A 10,274-nucleotide genomic window follows, 5' to 3' on the forward strand; every position below is an offset into this window, starting at 1 on the left:
TTTCGAAGTACTAGTGTCATATAATCATCAGATAAAGCATATTTGTACCGGATTATATTGCTCTGAGTCCAAACTTCATTTTTATTAGCAGTACTTTTAACCCAGTTCTTTTTTTTTAGCTGATCTTTAAAATTAAACACCAACGATTGATTTACATCTATAACTTCATAAGAATTACATGTTACCTTAGCCCAACGTACAAGTAACTTCCATTCATGTGGTGAATAAATTGTTTAATGATCAGCAGCCCTTTCTATTACACTGTGGATAGAATCCCCTCGTTTTCGTTGTGTCCTTTTTCAAGGAATCTATGTGTTATATTTATATCATGTTCTTTAGCTACATGAGCATTCACATTAAAGACTATGCGATTTCGATTCTGGCCACCGTAATTGTCTGACCAGAATCGAAACTCTTTTACACCTTTCGATGCGAACTTCTTTATGAAATCTTGCTTCTGTCATATTTATCCCAAGCTGTCCGAACTTTCTCTAATCGAATATGTACTTAAAAACATGATTTTACAAACCTCTATTTTTGATGAGCCCTTTGGCAAAAAATATTTGTAAGTGAATTGACGGTTATGCTTTAAATCTCATTGAAGACCCCTTTTCTTCTTCTGTTGTGTAGTATAATTCGCAACCAGCAACCATTGTTTCTCAAGATCACCTAATTTCCAAATATTTTCAAACGCATACTATCTTTCTTCGAAAGTCAACATAGTGTAACATTTATGTCTACGTGCAAGGCCTACCTATGGCTTTTGCTGGAACAACAACGCTTTTTTTAGTATTTAGGAGTTTAGGAGTATTCTTTTCCTGCATTAGTTAAACGCTTTCCCTTAACTTATTCCAATAATCATAATTTCGGACACGTTTTTTACCTGTACATCAAATAAAAGGCGCTGGAGACGACTGGCATGAAGACATAGCTGTGTTGATCACACAGCTGTGTCTTCATGCCAGTCACAGTCACAGCTGTAATGGACAGTTGCTATAGTTTACACAATCGTGAGTGGAACAAAAAATACCGTTACATACTTCACAATGGGTTTTTGCTGGTGATGGTATAGGTGTATGCCCATCGTAGTCAACAGCTGGGGTAATCGGTTGTGGGAAAGGTGACAGATCTGATCTTAAGGTAGAGGTATTAAGAGGAGTTAAAAATGAGCTGATATTTAAAAAGGACACGACATCGTGCTGATTTTCTGACGGGAGTAAATATGGTGAGGATGCATTTTGATACACGGCTGCGAAGGGATCTTCTCTAAGAACACAAGAAGGTAATGGTATGTTCGGGTTCTTAATATTTTCATCTGTTGATTTTATTATTTCGCTTGTTCCGTGTACGTCATCTGAAAAGACGTCCTCTTACATGTCATTCGTTTTTTATAATATTTTGCATGCTCCTGGCATTGGCAGTGGCGAATGGCATTCTGAAAAGATATCAGTATGTATAAAAAATGTAGGTTGGTATTAATTATTATAAATACTTCAGGTCAACGTTTACTTCGTTTACTTTAAACAGTAAGTCGATTCACACTAAAAAGGATCTATTTACTTTATTTTATGAAAATTACTTTATTTTTTCTAAACAGGTTAATTATAACTAAGATCAGATTATTCATATGTAAAAAAATATATTAAATATATACAAATAATCATAGTTTTTCAATAGAAAAAAGGCGGAATTGAATTTGGTTCTAAGAATAAAGTGGGATGGTCAGATACGACCGTTAGATAAAAAAGCGTGTCCGCAGAATATAGTAGGTTGTAATCACGCGTCACTATCACGCCCATAGAAAAATGAAGTATAGTTACATGCAACTTAAAAATTAAAATTATTAAATATAACATAAACTCAACAGAATATTGTATTTTTATTAGGTAGCAAATATTATTTTTATGCAAATTAAAATTTAAATTGATTTATAGTTTTCCGCAGAAAACCGACGGATAGTCAGAACCAACGATATAATTATTTACTTTAAAAAATTATGTACAATATAAGAAAAATAATTCCAATAATGCTACTACATAGTTCATTAACTTACCTGGAGTCCCAGGTATACTGTTATCCTCACCACTGCACTCTTCATGAGTAAAATTCGTAATTTGTATATTTTGGCTACTTTCTTCCACAAGTGTTAACATAAGCGTTGATCGTCCTGTTTTTATTGTGGCACACCTTTTAAAATTGTATGTAGAAAACTAGGCCCGATTAATTAGAAAACAGGTCAACTAAGAAAAACTGGGAAAATTGTTTAAGAAAAATGTAATCCGGTGCAACGCGTGGGCAAGTTCGAAGAATAGTGGCGATTGCGCAGATCCGCCGGGAGCGAGAGGGTCGGCGGGAGATCCCCGCGCGTCGTACAAAGACGAGTATACACAAGCGTTATTTTACTACGGGCGTCTTTGAAATCCGTCAGTTTACCGACTGATTATTTCGGAAAACAAAATACATTTAATTTTTTTTTGATGCAGTAATATTATTTCGATAATGTAGAATCCAAATATGGTAAAAAGTGAATTTCATATTTTTTTCAAAACCGACATTATTCTACGACTATGACGATGTATGATTCCAAAATAACCGTCACTAATCTTACAATTAAATAAGCTTTTATAGCCGCTCTGTTCATCCTAGATTTTATAAAATGTTGCAGGATTACATTATATACATTAATTTCCTTTATTAGAATCTGAAGTCTGTGCCCAGGGGAGGCCCAGGAGAGGCGTGTAAATAGCTCCTCCAGGGTTTTGTTTGCGGAAGACAAATTTGAATATGGCGGAGTGGTGACGAACGCAATCAAAAGATTCTCAAGTATTAAACCTATAACGATAAGTAAAATTGGGAGCCACTCACGATTTACCTTATTTACTCGTTCTGGGGGATGGTCTTTTCAGGGCGAATCAGTCTTACGGGAGCGAAACCGATCCTGCCCGGAGACGAAAACACACCCCGTACACAAATACACAAAATAACCATCGGCCCATGCAGTAGTTACTGTACTGTACAGTAAAAGGACCTTGGGGCCTCGGATGGCTGGATATTTTAAGGGTTTTAGCCTCTAACATGTGGTCTCGGGAAGTGGGTGGCTTGATGCGTTTCAGGCTGTCGTGCCTCACATAGAGATAAACGAGCATGTGAGGAAACTTTTCCCCCATGTGAGCCAAACAGGGCGCCGTGCAAGATGGTTCTTTCTTCTGGAGCCTCCCAAATATGTGCTGAGGACGGCGACTGAAGGAATTTTAGTGGAGAGGAACCCCACCTAAACGGAATACCTCGCAAGAAGTTGGGTATTTTGCTTTCAGGATATTTCCCCCTTGTAAACAAAAAAAAAGGCATGACAGCCCATGGTGTTTTCCAAGGCTTGATGATGGTCGGCGCCAAATACCCCAATATGTTATACCCCAATACCTTAGATTTTATGGACCGACTCGGTAATCGTATCCAGAATTCCCTGATCGTAGACCATTTAAGAAACGAGACAGTTAATTAATAATTACGTAATACTTCAATGTCACATTTTTATAAGCCGTCTAACTGTTAACATATGGGCGTGGTACATGCACAATGCTGGCGCTATTGCACCTTTGAATTGCTTGACTTAGCCGTTGGGCTAAATAAGCGCCAGCTCTTGGGTCAGCAGACGTCAAAACCAATTTTTGGGATACGATGAGATAAGTTCAATGTTGATTTTATCATAAAAAATAATGGCCCTTAAAATCAAAAAGAAGCGAATAATGGAACATTTGTTACTGGATTCACAAAACAAATAGCAAACATTTTGTGGTAAATTTATGTTTTTACAAACAGCAATCACTTGTTAGAACTCCAAGATCGAAGTCAGATAACATAATGGTGGGCATTGGGCATCGATCGTGCACACAGCGGTGTTCGAGGAAGTGGTACTGTTTGACTTTTTCATTATTGAAATACCACGTAACATTCAGGTACTATACGCATTATTTATCAGGTCAACTGTGCTTACCATATGATGGAGGATAAGATACCGAAGAAGGAAGCTATTTACTTTTGACAATTTGTGTAAGTAATAATATAAACTGAAATATACATAGCACGGTACTGCTTGTGAACACTGTTTTCCTAATATATTCCTAAGGTAATTTTGTACCTACCAATGCATAAATTCAAAGAATGTGTTAAAACACATTTATTACAGCGAGGTTATTATACAATAGATGAATTTCTTAATGACAAGGTTGATTGGAAGCATCCGGCTCCGCTTTTCATCTCTCACAAGATAGAAAAATGATTTTTAAAATTTAAAATGTATATTGTTGATATTAGAAAAGAGCAACTGCTGAGTTCCTTGCCGGCTTCTTCTTGGTAGAATCTGCGTTCCGAACCGGTGGTAGAGTCACTACACACGGACAGACTTGACGTTTCAAAAGTCCTTATATTAGGCCTACTTGAAATAAATGAATTTTGAATTTTTGAATTTTGTAAAAGATTGCTTGCAGCAATAAGGCCTACAATTTTTGTATTCTTTTATTTTGTTTACTTCTTTAATTGATGTATATTTCGATGTTTGTGTGCAAAAAAGTATTTTTTTTCTTCTTCAAATAAGTGCTCTTTTATATCAACTATATTGTACCAGTTAATCGCAAGGTTTTTCATTCCAATAGATACTTACCATACATTCGGATTAAAGGGCCCTATGAAGCCTTTTTTTCACATTACAAGTTAACCCTTGACTGCAATCTCACCTGGTGGTAAGTGATGATGTAGTCCAAGATGGTTAGCGGGCTAACCTGTTAGGGAGTATAGCTGTTATATTTAATCCATAGCTTTAATCGGTTTCTACGCGACTTCGAACCGGAACGCTAAATCGCTTTGCTTAGTCTTTGAAAATATTGTGGTGACTGTCCAAGGCCGAAGCCGGATCAGAGCGGACCAGATAAATTACCAAATTGCCCCTTCCTGGAATCGAACCCGGGACCTCCAACTTAAAACCACAGCCTATACCGCTTCGCTGGGGAGGTCGTCAAGCTTATAAAAAATCGCCTTGTATGTCCTTAGAATAGTTTTACTTAAAAGAAATAAATCGAATATAGTATGTAAATAATTGTTTACTTTTGGAATTGTATTGCCAAGGAATTTGATATTACATATTTAAGTTTAAAATTTCTCGTGCTCACTTAGTTTGCATACATATTTGATCTAGCACTGAGTGTAACACTGGGTGTATATAAACGCAATGCGAAATCGTTGTGTCCATTATAAGCGAAATGTTCCAGACTCTTGGTTCTCTATTACATTCTGAACCAGAGGTATCAAAGTTTACGCAAAAAAATAATTTCGTGCGTATTGGGTAACTACTAGCTGACCCGTGCAACTTCGTCTGCACTAAATCGGTTATTACCGGAAAACACGAATAAAATGACATTTTACTAAAAATAAATTCTAGCTTGATCGATTTATCGCCCCCGAAATTCCCTATATACTAAATTTCATAAAAATCGTTGGAGCCGATTCCGAGATTCCAATTATATATATATATATACAAGATTTGCTCGTTTAAAGATATAAGATAAGATATTTTTTTGTGTGTTTTTAGTGTCACAGTGGTTTTGCGTGGAAAAGCTTTATTGCTACCTCCGACACTTGGGCAGGACGGAAGTTTTGTGGGACCCCCCCCCTCTAAAGGGGTATACCCAAACTAAAAACCACCACGGCATGTCCCTCTTTTTTTAAATTTTCTCTACGTAAAGCCATCAGTTTCAATAATTATCACAAAAAGTTATCAAAATCTGTCAAAAGTTTATTAATTAATATCAACATTTTATGAAAGCTATTTAACGTATGCATTGGCATTTGGCAGGTCCAAAATTAATTTCCGGATAATGTTACAAAAGAACGAACTAAGGCCTCGAGTGTGTTCATACTTCTTCCAAAATGATTAAGAAATTACTAATATTAATTAACGTAAAATCCATCTTTTCAGTGGAAATTTGGTCGCAAAATAATGAAAGTGAGCTTAATAAAAAAGTTCTGGGGAGGCCTTGAAAAGTTTGGTTTGGAACATGACGATTTTCCAACCATGATGGGAAACGTTGCTATTTTGTTGAGGATTTTGACCATTAATATATACAAAAGACGAACTAAACGTAAGTATTTGCGTAGCTTTTGTTTTTCGGTTTTACGGTTCATGAGAAATCGTTTCTAATGTAGGTACCATACCTACATTAGAAACGATTTCTCTAGTAACCAGCTCAATAATCGAAACCAGTTGAAATGTTTTCAATGATTTCCAAGTACTTCGTATGAGATACCTTCTTTATAATTTCGACCGATGGAGGTTGTTACAGTAAAGTACAGAACATTTTGATTTTGATGACGATTTTCATACTCTATGGCCCTGAGCCGCTGTTTACATTAATAAAATACTTACTGTGTTAGACTTCAACTACATACAATCTTATAATTATATTGTTATGTCCTAATAGTCCAAAAGGCTAACTGTTAGGAGAATATACGATTTCTTTAGTTGGGGCTGCTGAAAGTATCACATAGCTCCACACGAATTAGGTTATGATTCTTTAAACTTAAAGTCATATTCCTAAATCTTGTAGTAGAAGAAGAGCTCTTTGTGACAGAGGTCGTCCGAGGAAGTTCAATCTTTCGTAGGGAATTCCGAAATTCACGGCTTAACGGATTTGGATGAAATTTGGCATGCATGTAACCTTTGACATGGAAAAGAACATTGGCTATTTATTCCGATTCCTTAAGTAGTTCCCGAGGGAAAATTGAAAATTGTTAACGAGCGAAGATTTGGACCAAATTCTGAAATTCTAGTAAAGGGCAGCTAGTATAATTATATAAAAACTACCTAATTATATAAACCCGGCGAACTTCGTACCGCGGATAATTGTTTTTTGATGAATGATATATTTTAATACTTATTATCCTATTCCGGTCTAAGAAGAATCCAAAAATTCAAATATCATAAAAATTGGTCCAGCCGTTCTTGAGGTATACATGGTGTAACTAACACAACTTTCTTTTATATATATAGATGACAATTTACAATTTTATGTATTTATAACACTTTCCAGGTATATCATTGATATGGTACATTCTGACCGTGGCGGCGGGAGGTTGCTACTTCTACGTGTACATTTTCTCCATGATGTGGCAGGTGTTCATCCACTACCCGCGGCTGAACAACTTCGCCGGAGCAGCTGTCGCGTTGACTCTGGGCACCTGCACCGTCACGTGCATCACTAAGTTTGTCTTCATGAAGATGTATGCGTAAGCCTACGACTTTACAATGTTGGTTAAGGTCTTGAAGAACTTCACCGGAGCAGCTGTTGCGTTGATCCTGGCTACCTGCACCGTCACGTGCATCACTAAGTTTTTCTTAATGAAAAAGTTTGCGTAAGCCTACGACTTAAAAAATATTGTTTGTGTTTAATATTACTGCCTAATACCCCTAGCAGGCTACTCAGCTACCATTTTATACTGCATCATCACTTACAATTAAGTGAGATTCCAGTCAAAGGCTGCCTTTAAGTGAAAAAAAAATACATTAGCCTTTTAAAGTGCCACTGCAGCTGTGCAAGGGACTCTCCTCTCATAGGAGTACCTACTTGTTATGTGTTTGGTGTTATTTGATAATAATCCATTTATATTCGTTAGTAAAATGTCTATATATCGATATGAACATTACTGAAGAAATACAAAACCTTTTTTTAATAATATCTTTCTTAAGAATCAATAATGTTGTCTCCTAATACAGACTGGGGTTTCAACTACTGCATTAAAGTATGTTCAGGTCTATATGAAATATACAACATAAACTTTTGATAAATTAAAAATGTCACAAAAAGCAGTTCTTGCCGATACTTTATCTATGACTCGATGATTTGGTATCCTAAAACTGTTATTTCCAGAACGAGAAGATCACAAAAGCATCTAATTAAACATTTAATATTTGCTTCCAGAAATGATATAAAAGAAACGATTGATAAATTTCTACAATGTGATGAAAAGGTCGCACTGGACACCAGATTTGCAAAAAATCTAAGAATTAAGTTGAGAATTGTCAAAAAACGTGCAATTATTATTTGGGTATCGCTTGTGTCGGACGGTGTGATATATTTGTTGATACCCATGGTGCTGCCCGGAAGACATGTTTCAGAGGATTTGTATATTATCTATGGTAAGATTACTTCTGAAATCATATGTTCTCTCTTCTATTTTTGACGGGCGATTGGCGCAGTGGGCAGCTTTCTGAGTCCAAGGCCGTGGGTTCGATTCCCACAACTGGACAATATTTGTGTGATGAACATAAATGTTTTTCAGTGTCTGGGTGTTTATCTATATATTATAAGTATTTATGTATATTATTCATAAAAATTATTCATCAGTTATCTTAGTACCCATAACACAAGCTACGCTTACTTTGGGACTAGATGTAAATTTTTGATGTTGGAAAAGAGCAACTGCTGAGTTTCTTGCCGGCTTCTTCTCGGTAGAATCTGCCTTCCGAACCGGTGGTAGAGTCACTACACACGGACAGACTTGACGTTTCAAAAGTGCTTGTATTAGGCCTACTTGAAATAAATGAATTTTGAATTTTGATGGCGATGTGTGTATTGTCGTAGTATATTTATTTATATTTATTTATTTATTATTTATCTATTATACCTCTTATCTTTCTTATCCATAGATAAATAGGCGTGTGAGTTTACTCGCAAAAGCTCGAAAATTAATGGAGCGATTTGAATGATATAATATTTTGATTTTAAAAAATTGGTTTTTTACCATCAAAGAGGAAAATCCGATCGAACAGCTGAAAATGGCAAAAGCATTTTGTGTGGGAATTGTTACTTCATATAACTGTAAACAGAAGTTTCTAAACTTCTTTAGTTACTCCTTTTGCAAAGAAATGTGCCTGTTTTGTTTTGCAAATGAGCTGAATGCTAAAATATGTCCTCAAGCAATTCGTTTCTCAAGTTTCAATTATTATATAATCGGTTATTTAAAGAACCGAATCTGTCACCGTTTCGCAAAGCAGATTCTACTGAAAAGAAGCCAACTTGGCAGTTGGCCTTTTCCAAAATCTAACAACAAAAACCTTACAATCTACAATATTTTTTCTATTTTTAGGGAGATGAAGTGAATCTCAAATTCAATCGCACACTTCGGTTTTAGTAGAATTGGTAAAATATGATAAACCAATTATTTTTTTAGGTTTAGAGCCGATGCTCGAATCTCCTAATTACGAAATAGTGACATTCCTAACAAACACCAGTATAGGATTTGCTGTGTACACGATGGTAAACGTCGCCGTATATGTTATAGTCGTGGTCGGTTACAACGAGTCCCAAATACACGCACTCAGTGAAGAACTAAGTCATCTGTGGAGCGACAGCCAAAACTTTTACAACGCACTGAAACATACCATCCATGACAAAATCCACGCAATTTACATAAAGGAGAAAATTGTTAATGAATTCATAAGAATACGTCTAAGAGATATCGTCAAATTTCACATTGCCAACATTAATCTGTTTCATGAATTAGATCACGAATTCCGTAATACTTTGGCTGTTGAATACAGCATAATGACGATATCTATAATTGCTGAGCTGCTTGGAGGTCTACAGAATACATATCTCCAGCTACCCTATACAATGGTGCAAGTGTTCATGGATTGTCTGGCCGGGCAGAGGCTGATAGATGCCTGTAACGATTTCGAAAATTCACTGTATGCTTGCGAATGGGAAAATTTTAATGTCTCCAATCAAAAAACTGTACTGTTAATGCTCGTTGCTTCACAGAAGACACTGATGCTGACAGCCGGGGGTGTGACGAAACTGAACTTCAACTGTTTGATGATAATAGTCAAGTCTACGTATTCCATGTACACGACCTTGAAGTCTACTTTAAAGTGAATAAAACCAGTTCCAAGTCTTAAAGTCTATTCCTTTTGTTGCCCTCTTCAGCTCTTAACAGCAATCTGGTGACTGATGATGCAGGGTAAGATGGTAACGGGCTCACCTATTAGGGGTAAGGTAGTAATACCCCCCTAATCGGTTTCTACGCGACATCGTACCGGGACGCTAAATCGCTTAGCGACACGTCTTTTTCGGTAGCGTGATAACTAGCCACGGCTGAAGCCGCCCACCAGACCAGACCAAAGAAAATTCAGACACTATAAATTCCCAAACTGCGCCTTCCGTGAATCGAATCCAGGACCTCCCACTTAAACCACATCCCACACCGCTGCCAGAGAGGTAGTC

The 10,274-nt window shown here is 36.5% G+C and overlaps 1 protein-coding gene across 1 annotated transcript; it reads left to right on the top strand.

Moving 5' to 3' along the window:
* Positions 1–5,255: 5,255 nt before the first annotated feature.
* On the top strand, positions 5,256–9,926 carry LOC120631220. Its single transcript, XM_039900702.1, has 5 exons — positions 5,256–5,297; positions 5,972–6,134; positions 7,083–7,278; positions 7,971–8,188; positions 9,223–9,926. Exons 1-5 carry the CDS (start codon positions 5,256–5,258, stop codon positions 9,924–9,926), a joined length of 1,323 nt encoding a protein of 440 aa, XP_039756636.1.
* Positions 9,927–10,274: the final 348 nt, after the last annotated feature.

Source organism: Pararge aegeria, chromosome 17, assembly GCF_905163445.1.
Source record: "Pararge aegeria chromosome 17, ilParAegt1.1, whole genome shotgun sequence".
In the NCBI taxonomy this organism is placed as follows: domain Eukaryota; kingdom Metazoa; phylum Arthropoda; class Insecta; order Lepidoptera; family Nymphalidae; genus Pararge; species Pararge aegeria.

Bases quoted from the DNA above. Each gene is read 5' to 3' on its own strand.
- LOC120631220 (XM_039900702.1), top strand. From the start codon at position 5,256: ATGTTCCAGACTCTTGGTTCTCTATTACATTCTGAACCAGAG. The intron at 5,298-5,971 runs GTATCAAAGTTT...CCATCTTTTCAG, and splicing joins TATTACATTCTGAACCAGAG to TGGAAATTTGGTCGCAAAAT. The intron at 7,279-7,970 runs GTAAGCCTACGA...ATTTGCTTCCAG, and splicing joins GTCTTCATGAAGATGTATGC to AAATGATATAAAAGAAACGA.